Here is a 16,101-nt window from a genome sequence, read left to right as displayed (position 1 = left end):
GAGAGAGGTAGAGAGTCAGAGAGATTTAGGGAGAGAATTCCAGAGCTCAGGGCATGGCTGGCAATGCTGGAGCAATTAAAATCGCGGATGCTCAAGAGGCCAGAATTGGAGGAGTGCAGAGATCTCGCAGGGTTGTGGTGCTGGAGGAGATTACAGAGATAGGGAGTGGCGAGGGGCTGGAGGAGATGACAGAGATAGGGAGGGGCGAGGCCATGGAGGGATTTGAAAACGAGGATGAGAATTTAAAAAATCAAGGTGTTGCTTGACCAGGAGCCAGTGTAGGTCAGTGAGCGCAGGGGCTGATGGGTGAACGAGACTTCGTGCGAGTTACAATATGGCGTTAGATTGCAGAGTTATTCGGTGGTTCCTGGCTCAGGTTCTTTTTCCTATCTGTCATTTTAAACTTCTGCTTTTCTCCTGGTTTCAGGAATCTGGCACTGTTACTGGGAGTACAGCAGCCTGAAGGGGAAACCTGGTAGTGACATCCCAATCTATGACATTGGTTTCCAAATGGACTTCAGGGTGTACCTGCAGCTCAGGCAGACGTGGCTGGCCTTTAGTAAGTCTTAAAACATTTACGGGGGAATTTATGGTGCACATTTAATATCAATGCAAAGTAGTTTCCACTCAAAATAACTTAAGGAGATGAAATTGGTGAAAATGGGTGTTAAGTTGGGGTGTGTTGAGAGGTAAGTTAATATATATTGGGATCTTATGTTCGGGTATATTGTTCGGTTGCATTAGGATATATTGGGAGGTTGAGTTATGATGTATTATTAGGTTTGAGTTACGATGTATTGGGGGTGTTGAGTTACGATGTATTGGAAGATTACGTTCGGACATATTGAGAGGGTTGAGTTACGATGTATTGGGAGGTTATGTAAGGATTTAGGGAAGTAGAGAGGATTTTAAACTGAATAGTGGGGTCAAGGGATAAAATTTGGGAAGATATGGGAAATGATAAACAGATTGTGACAGGAAGGGACAGAGCGTACAAATCTAAGAGTAAATCAACAGATAAGGCTAGAGGTTACAAAAATAATAAAAGGACAAAACTAAATGCTCTGTATCAGAATATACGTAGCATTGGAAACAAACAGATGAACTGAGAGCACAAATAGAAATAAATAAGTATGATCTGATAGCCATTACAGAGACATGGCTGCAGGATGACATCGATTGGGACCTGAATATTGACGGGTACATGGCATTTAGGAAGGACAGGAAGCTAGGAAAAGGTGGAGGGGTAGCTCTGTTAGTTAATGACGGTATTAATGCAATAAAGAGGGATGACCTAAGTTCAGGAGACCAGGGTGTAGAAGCAGTTTGGGTAGAGATGAGAAATCATAAAGGCAAGAAGTCACTTGTGGGAGTGGTGTACAGGCCACCTAACATTAACCATACTGTAGGACGGGGTATAAAGGAAGAAATAATGGCAGCTTGTCAGAAAGGTACAGTGATAATGGAGGATTTTAACTGACATATAGACTGGAAAATCAGATGGGCAGAGGTAGCCTAGATAAGGAGTACATCGAATGTTTTCAGAATAATTTCTTGGAACAATACATTCTGGAACCAACCAGAGAGCAGGCTATACTAGACCTGGTATTGTGCAACGAGATAGGATTAATTAATAACCTCATAATTAAGCACCCCTAGGTAGCAGCAATCATAATAAGATTGAATTTTACTTTCAGTTTGAGGGAGAGAAGAGTGGGTCCAAGACTAGTATTTTAAACTTAAATAAGGGCAATTATGAGGGCATGAAAGCAGAGCTAGCTAAAGTGAACTGGCAAATCAGATTAAGGGATAGGTCAATAGAGATGCAGTGGCAGACATTTCAGGGGATATTTCAGAATACACAGAATACATACATTTGAACGAGAAAGAAAAATTCCAAGGGTGGAACCCGCCATCGATAGTTAACTAAAACAGTTAAAGATAGTATCAAACTTTTAAAAAAGCATATAATTGCGCAAAGATGGGAGGCAGGTCAGAAGATTGGACAGGATATAAAAAACAGCAAAGAATGACTAAAAGATTGATAAGGAAGGTTAAATTAGAGTATGAGAGCAAGCTAGCTAGAAATATAAAGACAGATAGTAAGAGTTTCTATAGGTATTTAAAAAAGAAAAGAGTTAACAAAGTGAGTGTTGGTCCTATAGAAAGTGAGTCTGGGGAATTAATAATGGATAATAAGGAGATGGCAGATGCATTGAACAGATACTTTGCATTGGTCTTCACTATTGAGGATACAAGTAACATCCCAGTATTAACTGTAAGTCAGGAAATGGAATGGAGGGAGGAACTCAAGAAAATTACAATCACCAGGGAAGTGATACTGAACAAATTGTTGGAGCTGCGGGCTGACAAGTTCCCAGGTCCTGATGGACTTCATCCTAGGATGTTAAAAGAACTGGCTAGTGAGATAGTTGATGCAATAGTTTTCCAAAATTCCCTAGGTTCAGGGAAAGTTCCATTAGATTGGAAAATAGCGAATGTAACTCCTTTATTCAAAAAGGGAAGGAGACAGAAAGCAGGAAACTACAGGCCAGTTAGCTTAACATCTGTCTTAGGGAAAATGTTAGAAGCTATTATTGAAGACGTTATAGCAGGGCATTTAGAAAAATTCAAGGTAATCAGGCAGAGTCAACATGGTTTTGTGAAAGGGAAATCATGTTTAACCAATTTATTGGAGTTCTATGAGGGAGTTACATATGCTGTGGATAAAGGGGAACTGGTGGATATATTGTACTTAGATTTCCAGAAGGCATTTGAGAAGGTGTCACATCAAAGGTTATTGCAGAAAATAAAAGCTCATGGTGTAGGGTGTAACATATTGACATGGATAGAAGATTGGCTAGCTAACAGGAAACAGAGAGTCGGCATAAATGGGTAATTTTCTGGTTGGCAAGATGTAACGAGTGGTGTGCCACAGGGATCAGTGCTGGGGCCTCAACTTTTTGCAATTTATATCAATGACTTAGATGAAGGGACCGAAATTGCTAAATTTGCTGATGACACAAAGATAGGTAGGAAAGTAACTTGTGAAGAGGGCATAAGGAAGCTACAAAGGGATATAGATAGGTTAAGTGAGTGGGCAAAGATCTGGCAAATGGAGTATAATGTGGGAAAATGTGAAATTGAAACTTTGGCAGGAAGAATAAAAAAGAAGCATGTTATCTAAATGGAGAGAGATTGCAGAGCTCTGAGATTCAGAGGGATCTGGGTGTCCTATTGCATGAATTGCAAAAGGTTAGTATGCAGGTACAGCAAGTAATTAGGAAAGCTAATAGAATGTTATCGTTTATTGTGAGGGGAATTGAATACAAAAGTAGGGAGGTTATGCTTCAGCTATACAGGGCATTGGTGAGACCACATCTGGAGTACTGTGTACAGTACTGGTCTCCTTATTTAAGGAAGGATGTAAATGCGTTGGAGGCAGGACAGAGCAGGTTTATTAAACTAATAGCTGGAATGAGCGGACTGTCTTAAGGGAAAGATTGGACAGGCTAGGCTTGCATCCACTGGAATTTAGAAGAGTAAGAGGTGACTTGATTGAAACACATAAGATTCTGAGGAGTCTTGACAGGGTGGATGTGGAAAGGATGTTTCCTCTTGTGGGAGCATCTAGAACTTGGGGTCACTGTTTAAAAATAAGGAGTCGCCCATTTAAGACAGAGATCCTCTCAGAGGGTTGTGAGTCTTTGGAATTCTTTTCCTCAAAAGGTGGTGGAAGCAGAGTCTTTGAATATTTTTCAGGCAGAGGTAGATAGATTCATGATAAGCAAGGGGGTGAAAGGTTATCGGGGGTAGGTGGAAATGTGGAGTAATCAGTTCAGCCATGAACTTATTGAATTGTGGAGCAGGCTCGAAGGGCCAAGTGGCCTACTCCTGCTCCTAATTCATATGTTCGTATGATTTATTGTTAGGGTTGAGTTATGATGTATTGGGAGGTAACATTAGGATATATTGGGAGGATTGTGTTATGCTGTATTGTTAGGGTTGAGTTACGATGCATTGGGAGGTAACATTAGGGTGTGTTGGAGGTTCAATGGAGAAGAATATTGGGCACAGTGTAAAACTGCGATTTGCTGTTGCCCATTTCTCACGGTGAGCAAAGACCAATTTCACCCCATGCCCCCACCTCATGTGCTGCCCACAGGTAAACAGCAAGGTGGGCACAGTTATGACCTGGGGCTCCTACCAAATGCCTCTCAGCAGTCAAATAATTATAGGAGTCAACAAGGTCCTGAGAGATTCTGTCACCTACACAACACAAATGGGACAGCTCACTTTGAAAGAAGCAATGTAATGGGAGAAAGGGCTGGGTGTCAGATCCTGATCTGACTTTTCTTACTCCAAAGTATATGAACATCAAACTGTGAGAGACCCTACGAAATAGGGTCTGTCACGCTTGGCCACGATATAACTCCAGCGTGGGCTGGTGGTGACATGATTTCCAAAGTCCTCAAAAGGTCACAGGAGCTTGATAAACATCCAATGGAATGTGTTCAGCATAGGAGAGAATAAATACTGGCATCAAACTCTCCTACCATCCAATATCAGCTGCCAGGATTTGGCAATGGGCTTTTCATTGTCAAGTCCGTGTGCACTTTAACACGGAGATTGCAGTATAACTGCAGTCTCAGCGACAATTCTATTAAAATGCACTCTTTTAAAGTTCTTTATATTTTCTTAAAACATGGCCTCTGCTATTTTCCAGTGATCTTTCTCTGCATTGTTGAAGTAATCATCATACTGATGCTGATTTTCCTACGGAAAAGAATCTGTATTGCAATTGCACTGCTCAGGGAAGGGAGCAAGTAAGTGGTCACTGGTATTGTTTAATGATAAGAAATGTTGTAGATACTATATTAGGGTTTTCATGATCTTAATAACCTTCCAACCCTAAATGTATCCTAACTTAATGCCACCCTTCAAATAGATCTTAACTTAATCCTCCAAAGTACTCTAACTAACTTTACGCTCCAATGAACTCTTACTTAATTCCCCCCACCCCCCACCAACATATCCTAACTTAACCCTCCATCATACCCTAAATTAACACTCCATTTTACTCTAATGTAACCCTCCATTATATTGTGATGCAGCCCTCCGATATATCCAAACTTAACTTGCCATTATATCCTAATGTAACCCTCTGTTATACTCTAACATAACCGTCCATTATAGCATTACGTAACTGTAAAAGAACATAAGAAATAGGAGCAGGAGCAGGCCATTCGGCCCCTCAAACCTGCCCCACCATCCAATAAGATCATGGCTGATCTGCCCCAGACCTCAACTCCTCTTTCGTTCCAGCTCCTCATAGCCCTCGACTCCCTGATATTTCAAAAATTTATCCATCTCCTTTTTAAATACTTTCAGTGATCTAGACTCCACAACTCTCTGGGGTAGAGAATTCCAGACATTCACTACCCTCTGAGAGAAGGAATTCCTTTGCATCTCAGTTTTAAATGAGTGTCCCCTTATTCTGTAACTATGTTCCCAAGTTCGAGATTCCCCCACTAGTGGAAACATCGTCTCAACAACTACCCTGTCAAGCCCCCTCAGAATCTTGTACATTTCAATAAGATCACCCCTCATTCTTCTAAACCCTAATGAATAAAGGCCGAACCTGTTTAGCCGTTCTTGATAAGTTAACCCCTTCATTCCAGGAATCAGCCTAGTGAATCTCTTTTGAATTGCCTCCAATGCCAGTCTATCCTTTCTTAAATAAGGGAACCAAAACTGTACACAGTGCTCCAGGTGCAGCCTCACCAACACCCTGTACAGTTGTAACAAGACTTCCCTATTTTTAAACTCCAACCCCCTAGCAATAAAGGCCAAAATTCTATTTGCCTTCTTAATTACTTGCTGCACCTGCATGCTAACTTTTTGTGTTTCATGCACAAGAACACCCAGATCCCTCTGTGCTGCACTTTTTTGGAGTCTCTCTCCATTTAAATAATAGTCTGCCTTTTGATTCTTCCTACCAAAGTGCATGACCTCACACTTTCCTACATTAAACTCCATCTGCCAAGTTATTGCCAACTCACTCAACTTATCTATATCCCCTTGCAGATTCCTTATGTCCTCATCACAACATGCCCTCCCACCTATTATTGTATTGTCAGCAAATTTGAATATATTACACTCTGTCCCCTCCTCCAAGTCATTAATACAGATAGTAAATAATTGAGGCCCGAGGACTGATCCTTGTGGCACTTCACTAGTTAAGTCTTTCCAACCTGAAAAAGACCCATTAATCCCGACTCACTGCCTTCTGTGAGAGAACAAATCCTCAATCCATGCTAATATGGCTGTATGTTATACCCTAATGTAACCCTCCGTAATACCCTAACATAACCGTCCATTATATCCTAACGTAACTGTTTGTTATACCCTAATGTAACCCTCCGTAATACCCTAACATAACCGTCCATTATATCCTAACGTAACTGTTTGTTATACCCTAATGTAACCCTCCGTTATACTCTAATATAACATTTTACCCTAACATAACCCTCTATTACATAGGTGCTGGTGTTTGGGCCTGATTATTAACCTGTAGTGTTGAGTTTTTGAATTTTGGGACTGTCCTTTAGGACATGCGGTGGTCTTTTCAAGTCCAGTAAATTCCTGCGTTTAGTACCTCACAATTAATGCATAGTCTCAAACCTGAACCTCAGATGACAAGCAAACTTCACTTCACGAGGTTTTTGTGTAGTTTTGCAGATGTAATTTCTGAATATGGATTTTAAAATTCAGGACAAGTTTCCCATCAATATGATAGTCACTAATAAATCCAATTGGGAATTCAGGAGAAACCTCTTAACTCAGAGAGTGGTGAGAATGTGGAACTCGCTACAACAGGGAGTGGTTGAGGTGAATAGTATCGAGACATTTAAGGGGAAGCTGGGTAAATATATGAAGGAGAAAGGATTAGAAGGATGGAGGAGGAGTTTCATGTGGAGCATAACAACCAGCATATAGTGGATGGGCCAAATGGACTGTTTTGTGCTGTAAATTCTATGTTATTCAAATATTATTGTGACTACATTATATTCAGACCATTTATGATTTTATTAAGATGTAACACTATTAAAGAGTGTGGTTGCTTATGTATTTTACTGTTTGTTTTCTACCATCAGGGCCATAGGATATATCATGTCTACTCTATTCTACCCCATCATCACCTTCCTGCTCCTTGCTATCTGTATTTCCTATTGGGCTGTTACAGCTATGTATCCTTTCAGATAGTGCTGCTGTGTCACTATTGATCTCCCATCACATAATATTAAACTCCGAAGGCTAAATATCAGTGTAAGGCTCCAGTTCGAATGAATGATCTGCTGCTAGTTTCAGGTCAACATGCTCAAAGGAATTGAAGTTGTGAATGGTGCCGGAGGATACATATATATTAAAACTGTTAAAGTGTACAATTGTGTTTCAGATGGTGCAGTGGAAATGTACTAGAATGGGGGCGAATTTTACCAGCCCTCTGATGCGGGGTTAGTGGCGGGGTGTGGGGGGGGGGGGGTGCCCAGAAAATGCCTCTGGGAGACGCCACCATGGGCCTCGACACCAGGAAGGCCCAGCCCCATATTGCCAGCGAGGCCTCATGGCCGCCCCGCCCCCCCTGCCGCTCGGCGACGGGAGCAGGATTTAAATATATACAGTGATGTAAATTAATGACTTAGTGACCTACCTGCTCCCATCGGCCATCCCACTACCATATTCCGGTGGTTGCCAGGACTCCCGCGCCTTCTGAGATCTGAGGTGGCACACTGGTTGGGAGGGGGGAGCAGAAGGTGCGTGGGCGGAAACAGGGAAAACTATTGTGATTGGTGGAGGGGACGGTGGGAAGGGGTTGAAGGTGAAAGTTAATAAACTTTGGGGGGGTGGGGGGAGGTAAGTTTTTTGTGGGGAGAGGGCAATTAATAAATTGTTCAGTCATTGGGGGGGTGTGGGAGAGGGGCTTGAATCTTTTATTGAATGTTTTACTTTCATTGTAGCTTGTATATAACTTTAAAAATTCAAATACAATGGAAGTGCTTGAAGCTCTTTATACATGGTGTGGCGCCTGCACAGTGGCACTGGATACCATTGCTGGGGACGGAGCGCCCGCCCCCTCCCAGTTCATCGGGACGGAGCGATCCGCCCTGGCCGTGTAACTGAACCGTGGCGTATAATATTGCTGCGGCTCCGCTGAGTAAAAGCCGCGCATGGGGGCCGTCATCTTAGACGCTCATGGTGTCAGGGACCGAAGTTAAATGGAGAGACTGGAGTGGCCGGGGTTTTTCTCCTCAGCCCAGAGAAGGTTAAGGGGAGATTTAATCGAGGCGTTGCAAATCAGGAAGGGTTTTGATGGAATAAATATGGAAAAACTGTTTCCAGTGACAGGAGGGTCAGTAACCAAAGGGCACAGATTGAAGGTAATTGGTAAAAGAACCAGAGGGGGAGATGAGGTGAGTTTTTTTTACACAGTGAGTTGTTGTGATCTGGAATGCGCTGCCTGAAAGGGCGGTGGAAGCAGATTCAATAATAACTTTCAAAAGGGAATTGGATAAATACTTGGAAAGGAAAAATTTGCAGGGCTATGGGGAAAGAGCAGGGGAGCGGGACTAATTGGATAACTCTTTCAAAGAGCCAGCACAGGCACGATGGGCTGAATGGACTCCTCCTGTGCTGTAAGATTCTATGATGTGTGTAATATACCTCTGTCTGAGTTGTATTACGCTTTTAAATTGAAATGTTTGACGGGTTACTGACACTTTAGGAAAAGAAAAATATTTATATATTCTTTAACAATGAAATATGCAGATTTCTGTCAACCTCCGGTGAGGCTGTGTACAAAGTGATGACCAATCAGGGTCATTGTATATATGCAAATAGAACGTGCAACCCTGAGGTATGCAGACTATTAAGAGCTTGTGTACGTATTGGGAATGGGAAGGACAGATTCGGATATACCACTTGATACACTACATGTCTTGTTAGGTGCACTTCAGAGGGCATTTAGGGTTACCATGTTGGTGTGGGACTGGAGTCACATATAGGCCCAGACTGGGTAAGGACAGCAGGAAGGACATTGACTAACAAGTTGGTTTTTACGACAATCCGGCAGTTTCATTGTCACTTTCTACTGAGCCCAGCTTTTAATTCCAGATTTATCTATTTTTGAAGTTTTTATCCAATCCCCTTGTGAAAGTTATTGTTGAATCGGTTTCCACCACCCTTTCAGGCAGCGCGTTCCAGATCACAACAACTCACTGTGTAAAACAATTCCCTTCATTTTCCCCACTAGATATTTTGGCAATTATTTTAAATCTGATCTTTGATTACCGACCCTCCAGCCATTGGAAACAGTTTCTCTCTATCTACTCTATCAAAAGCCTTCATGATTCTGAACATCTTTATTAAATCCATCCTTAACTTCTCTTGTCCATGGACAACTTATATAGCAACTTATGTGAAGACAATGGAGGTTACAGTTGGCCGTGTTACCTGTTTAATAAAACTAAGCAACCACTTTCCCCCAAATTAAATAACGACATCCACCATCACTTCACTGCATCGTTATAATCCGGAGAAGGTGAGTTCAAAATCCCTACCATGACAGTTTGAGAATTTGAAATCAGTTTTAAAAATATCTGGAAATAAAAAGCCACTATCAGTAACAGTGATCCTGAAACGGTTGAATTGTTCACTAATGTCCTTTAAGGGAGAAATTCTTCCATCCTTACCTAGTCTGGGCCTGTCTGTGACTCCAGTCCCACACCAACGTGCCCCTTGAAGTGGTCTAGCGAGACACGCAGTTTAACAAACCTGCTACCGGCGGTTCAAGAAGGCAGCTCACCACCAGCTTCTCAGTGCGACTCGGGATGGACAATAAATTCCAGCCCTTCCGGCGATGCCCACATTCTGAATGAGCAACTAAATGAATTGACTTATCTTCTAAGCCTGACGAGAAAGTGCAAGCTGACGACCTGTGGCTTTTCTTATCCCAACAGATTTTTAACACCAGCAATATCACCAAGTTGTGCCCGGGTGCTCAATGTGCCTTTGCTTTTTATGGGGGAGAGAGTGTTTACCACAAGTACATCTTCATCTTGCAAATCTGCAACCTCTTTGTCTTTTTGTGGCTGGTGAACTTTTCCATCGCACTGGGGCAATGCACACTGGCCGGTGCCTTTGCTTCTTATTACTGGGCATTCAAGAAGCCAGCGGACATACCGACATTCCCACTGCTGGCTGCGTTCGGTCGGTCGCTGAGGTAGGAACATCAAAACCCTCACCACTGCAGCCCGCTTCTAAGAATAAGAACATAGCATTGCAATGTAGGAGACATGGCAGCCAAGTTGGGTGTGCACAGCAAGCTCCCGTCTGCCCCCTCAGGTGGACATAACAGATCCCATGGCACCATTTCGAAGAAGAGCGGGGGAGTTCTCCCTGGTGTCCTGGCCAATATTTATCCCTCAATCAACGTCACAGAAACAGATTATCACATTGCTGTTTGTGGGATCTTGCTGTGCACAAATTGGCTGCCACATTTCCTACATTACAACAGGGACGACACTGCAAAGCGTTTTGAGATGTCTTGAGGTCATGAAAGATGCTATAGAAATGCAAGATTTTCTTTCTTTTTTAGCCCACCCTCCGAATGTCTACTTCCTTGGTTCTGTGTCAGTTCCTGTGAGATGCCTTAAGATATAAAAACATAAGGACTAAGAGCAGGAATACCCTGCTCTGCCATTCAGTACAATCATGGCTAATCTGCCTCAACTCCACTTTCCTGCCTGCTCCCCATATCCCTCAATTCCCTGAGTATCCAAAAATCTATTGATCCCAGTATTAAATACACCCAATGACTGAGTATCCACAACCCTCTCAGGTAGAAAATCTCCAAAATTCACAAGAGATTTCTCATTATCTCAGTCCTAAATGGTCCCCCCTTATCCGGGGACTGTGACCCTAGTTCTAGACTTCCCAGCCGGGGGAAACAGTCTCTCAGCATCTACCCTGTCAAACCTACAAAGAATTTTATATGTTATATTCTCTCGAGAGTTGCCAACTCCGCCAGGATTTGCCTGGAGTCTCCAGAAATTGAAGAGCAATCCACTGGACACTGCAGTGTGCAAAAACAATGGGAGAAAAATCTTTGGCGGCATTTAGAATTCTTTTTCAATTTCTTTGAACACTTCCATTTATTAGTGATAAAAAGGATTGGAGATGGAGGATAAAGGGATGTTTGACTGGACATGGAAGATGGAATTGGGAGCCATGTGATAAAACCTCCAGGAGTACATCCAACAAGAATTGACTACTCCATTCCCCGACAGCAATATACTGATAGTGCTTAACTGCAAGAGGAACGTGTTTTTAAAAATTATTTTCTTTATGTCGCCATTGTGATACTTTCCAACAAGATTGATGGGATAATGAAATTCTCATCCCTCCATGACCTCTGCCCCTCCCCATCCTCCTCCAGCCCCCACAACCCTCCGAGATTTCTGCACTCATTTAATTCTGGCCTCTTGAGCATCCCCGATTTTAATCACTCCACCTTCAGTGACTGTGCCTTCACTGAGCCCTTTCCTTTTGGGCCTCCTTATCTCGAGAGACAATGGATACGCGCCTGGAGGTGGTCAGTGGTCAGTGGTCACTGAGCCCTAAACTTTGGAATTCCTTCACTAAATCTCTCCGCCTCTCCCTCCTTCTTTGACCGAGCTTCTGATCACCTGTCCTAATATCTCTATGTGTGGCTCGATGTCAGATTTCTGTCTGATTTATGCTCCTGTGAATCACCTTGGGGAGTTTTACTATATTAAAGATGCTATATAAATTAATATAACCTTATGAAAACTTTTGACAGGAAAGTCGTGTAAAAAGCGTTCCCTAGAGATTGTGCCCTGGATGTTCCTTATAGTATCAGGGGACTCTCCAATCCTGACCCATTTCCCTGAGACTGCAGGTGCTTATCAGGATTCCTGCTGTTAAGAGTGAGCTTACCATCAGAAGGCAGGAAGATCCCAGCGCTGTGGCAGCAAGATCACAAAGGCTGCTCTAGAAGGGATGGTCGGACATTTAAAGGAGCTGCAATGAGGAGGAGGCAAAGATAGTTTTAGGACTCAGTCTAGATAGAGATTTAAACAAAGCTGAGTATATTTGGTCAAAATGGAGAGAGAAGGGCTTCTCCCAGCCCTGATCACTCCATCAGCCTGGACCTTGGCCCTTCATCCTAGGTCCAAACCCTTCACCTCAGCATCCTAGGCCCATCTTAGACCTTAATTAAAGACTAAGAAACCAGGGTAAAGGGTCAAGGTCTAAGGTGAAGGGTCAACGTCCAGAATGTAGGGGCAAGACCCAGGATGAAGGGACAAAGCTAAGGATGAGGGACTAGGGCAAGGGGCTAGGAACAATATCCCAGATAAAGGATATGCCCAAGGCTGAAAAGAAAAAGAGACAAGCAAAATCAGGGAGTGGTGACCAAGTGATGCCAACCTTGATGTTTCAAACTCAGTTGCGTAGTGGTAGTGTCACTGGACTAGCAATCCAGAGGCCCAGGCTAATACTCTGGGGACACGGGTTCAAATCCCACTGTGGCAGTTAGTGGAATTTAAATTCATTTAAAAAACCTAGAATTAAAAAGAAAGCCAGTCTTAGTAATGGTGACCATGAAACCATTGTCGATTGTTGCAAAAACCCATCTGGTTCACTAATGTCCTTTAGGGAAGGAAATCTGCCGTCCTTACCTGGTCTGGCCTACATGTGATTCCAGACCCACAGCAATGTGGTTAACTCTTACATGTCCTCTGAAATGGCCGAGCAAGCCACTCAGTTGTACCAAATTGCTAGTGAAAAGTCTAAAAGGAATGAAACCGGACGGACCACCCGGCATCAACCGAGGCACTGGAAACGACAATGGCAAACCCAGCCCTGTCGACCCTGCAAAGTTCTCCTTACTAACATCTGGGGGCTTGTGGGAGAGCTGTCTCACAGACTAGTCAAGCAACAGCCTGACATAGTCATACTCACGGAATGATACCTGACAGACAATGTCCCAGACACTGCCATCCCCATCCCTGGGTATGTCCTGTCCCACTGGCAGGACAGACCCAGCAGAGGTGATGGCACAGTGGTATACAGTAGGGAAGGAGTTGCCCTGGGAGTCCTCAACATTGACTCTGGACCCCATGAAGTCTCATGGCATCAGGTCAAACATGGACAAGAAAACCTCCTGCTGATTACCACCTACCGCCCTCCCTCAGCTGAAGAGTCAGTACTTCTTCATGTTGAACACCATTTGGAGGAAGCACTGAGGGTGGCAAGGGCACAAAATGTACTTTGGGTGGGGGACTTCAATGTCCATCACCAAGAGTGGCTTGGTAGCACCACTACTGACCGAGCTGGCCGAGTCCTAAAGAACAAAGCTGCTAGACTGGGTATGCGGCAGGTGGTGAGGGAACCAACAAGAGGGGAAAACATACTTGACCTCGTCCTCACCAATCTGCCTGCCGCAGATGCAACTGTCCATGACAGTATTGGTAGGAGTGACCACTGCACAGTCCTTGTGGAGACAAAGTCCCGCCTTCACATCGAGGATACCCTCCATTGTGTTGTGTGGCACTACCACCATGCTAAATGGGATAGATTTCAAACATATCTAGCAATTCAAAACTGGGCATCCATGAGGCGCTGTGGGCCATCAGCAGCAGAGGAACTGCAATCTGTAACCTCATGGCCTGGCATATTCCACACTCGACCATTATCATCAAGCTGCGAGACCAACCCTGGTTCGCAATTAAAAGTGCAGGAGGGCATGCCAGGAGCAGCACCAGGCACAGCTCAAAATAAGGTGTCAACCTGGTGAAGCTACTACTTGCATGCCAAACAACGTAAGCAGCATGCGATAGACAGAGCTAAGTGATCCCATAACCAACGGATCAGATCTAAGCTCTGCAGTCTTGCCACATCCAGCCGAGAATGGTGGTGGACAATTAAACAACTAACTGGAGGAGGAGGCTCCACAAATATCCCCATCCTCAATGATGGGGGAGCCCAGCACATATCTGCAAAAGACAAGGCTGAAGAATTTGCAGCCGTCTTCAGCCAGAAGTGCCAAGTGGATGATTTATCTCGGCCTCCTCCTGAGGTTCCCAGCATCACAGATGCCAGTCTTCAACCAATTCGATTCACTCCATGTGATATCATGAAATGTTTGAAGGCACTGGATACTGCAAAAGCTATGGGCCCAACAACATTCCGGCAATGGTACTGAAGACCTGTGCTCCAGAACTTGCTGCGCCCCTCGCCAAGCTGTTCCAGTACAGCTACAATACTGACATTTACCCGGCAATGTGGAAAATTGCCCAGGTATGTCCTGTACACAAAAAGCAGGACAAGTCCAACCCGGCCAATTACCGCCCCATCAGTCTACTCTCATTCATCAGTAAAGTGATAGAAGGGGTCGATGACAATGCTATCGCGGCACTTACTTAGCAATTACCTGCTCAGTGATGCTCAGTTTGGGTTCTGCCAGGGCCACTCAGCTCCTGACCTCATTACAGCCTTGGTTCAAACATGGACAAAAGAGTTGAACTCAAGAGGTGAGGTGAGAGTGACTGCTCTTGACATCAAGGCAGCATTTGACCGAGTATGGTATCAAGGATCCCTAGCAAAACTCAGGTCAATGGGAATCAGGGGGAAAACCCTCCACTGGCTGGAGTCATACCTAGCACAAAAGAAGGTGCTTATGCATGTTGGAGGTCAATCATTTCACTCCCAGAACATCATTGCAGGAGTTGCTCAGGGTAATGTCCTAGGTCCAGCCATTTCATCTGCTTCATCAATGACCTTCCCTCCATCATCAGGTCAGAAGTGGGGATGTTCACTGACGATTGTACAGTGTTCCGTACCATTTGCGACTCCTCAGATACTGAAGAAGTCGATGTCCATATGCAGCACGACCTGGACAACATTCAGGAAAGTGGCAAGTAACAGTCACGCCACACAAGTACCAGGCTATGACCAACTCCAGTAAGAGAGAATCTAATCATCTCCCCTTGACGTTCAATGGCATTACAATCGCTGAATCCCCCAGTTGCAACAACCTGGGGGGTTAACATTGGGCTGAATTTTACGCCGCTCCAGCAGGTGGGATGATGGCATGGGGGTGGCGTCAAATTGAGTGGGAGGCTCTGGGAGGCCTACCCGCCCCGCTCCCGCCTCCGGTGAACTTGACAGCGGTCGGGCGGGTGGGAGGAAACAGCCCGCCCGCCCATGGCCAATCAAGGCTCTTAAGTGGCCACATAACGACCACTTAAGGGCCCTTGCCCGCCTCCATGGGTATTTTACCTGTTGATAGCGGGCGTGCTGGGGGCGTGAAAGGCCGCCCAATGAGAGCTGTCGGCCTTTCCGCGCCACGAGGGTGGGGGGGGGGGGGGGGTGCCATGGCGGTTGGGTACAGGGTGCCCGATTGAGGGCCACCCCTGCCTCCCAACCCACCCCCGGGACCCAAGATGCCCCCTCCCCCCAAATGACCACCCTAGCCTCACCAGGGCACGACCGATCCCCCTGGTAAACCATGCCCCTACTTACCCACTCTTGAGGCTCCATGACGTCGGCTGGGCTGCAGTCCCAGCAGTGGCCACCGCTCCTGATGGCGCTGCTGGGACTAAGAGCTGCTGGCCCGATGATTGGTCGGCAGCTCACTGAGGCGGGACCTCCTCCCTCAAGTGGGTGGAAGTCCCGCCTCGGAACAATTAAAGCCTGGGGACCCGTAAAATACGGGACAGATCCCCAGGCTGGGCGGAAGCGGGTTCACAACCGGCTTTTGCGTCAGTGGCGAATTCCCTTCCGCCTAAGGTAAAATCCAGCCCATTGAATAGAAACTGAACTGGAGTAGTCATATAAATACTGTGGCTACAAGAGCAGGTCAGAGGCTAGGAATCCTCTGGCGAGTAACTCACCTCCTGACTCCCCAAAGCCTGTCCACCATCTACAAGGCACAAGTCAGGAGTGTGATGGAATACTCTCCACTTGGCTGGATGGGTGCAGCTCCAACAACACTCAAGAAGCCCGACACCATCCAGG

The 16,101-nt window shown here is 44.9% G+C and overlaps 1 protein-coding gene across 6 annotated transcripts in view; it reads left to right on the top strand.

Moving 5' to 3' along the window:
* Positions 1-16,101, top strand: part of slc44a5b (solute carrier family 44 member 5b) — a 371,713-nt gene that overhangs the window by 314,727 nt on the left and 40,885 nt on the right. For all 6 annotated transcript variants that reach the window (XM_068036576.1, XM_068036579.1, XM_068036575.1 and 3 more), the window contains 5 exons: positions 428-559; positions 4,727-4,826; positions 7,158-7,250; positions 8,830-8,917; positions 10,020-10,282. In XM_068036576.1, coding sequence (XP_067892677.1) covers positions 428-559; positions 4,727-4,826; positions 7,158-7,250; positions 8,830-8,917; positions 10,020-10,282 — 676 coding nt within the window. The remainder of the gene's footprint in view (positions 1-427; positions 560-4,726; positions 4,827-7,157; positions 7,251-8,829; positions 8,918-10,019; positions 10,283-16,101) is intronic.

The sequence above is a fragment of the Heterodontus francisci genome, chromosome 8, assembly GCF_036365525.1.
Source record: "Heterodontus francisci isolate sHetFra1 chromosome 8, sHetFra1.hap1, whole genome shotgun sequence".
NCBI classification, from domain to species: domain Eukaryota; kingdom Metazoa; phylum Chordata; class Chondrichthyes; order Heterodontiformes; family Heterodontidae; genus Heterodontus; species Heterodontus francisci.
The sequence above is the reverse complement of the archived record's forward strand: the minus strand, read 5'-3'. Positions and strand labels throughout refer to the sequence as shown.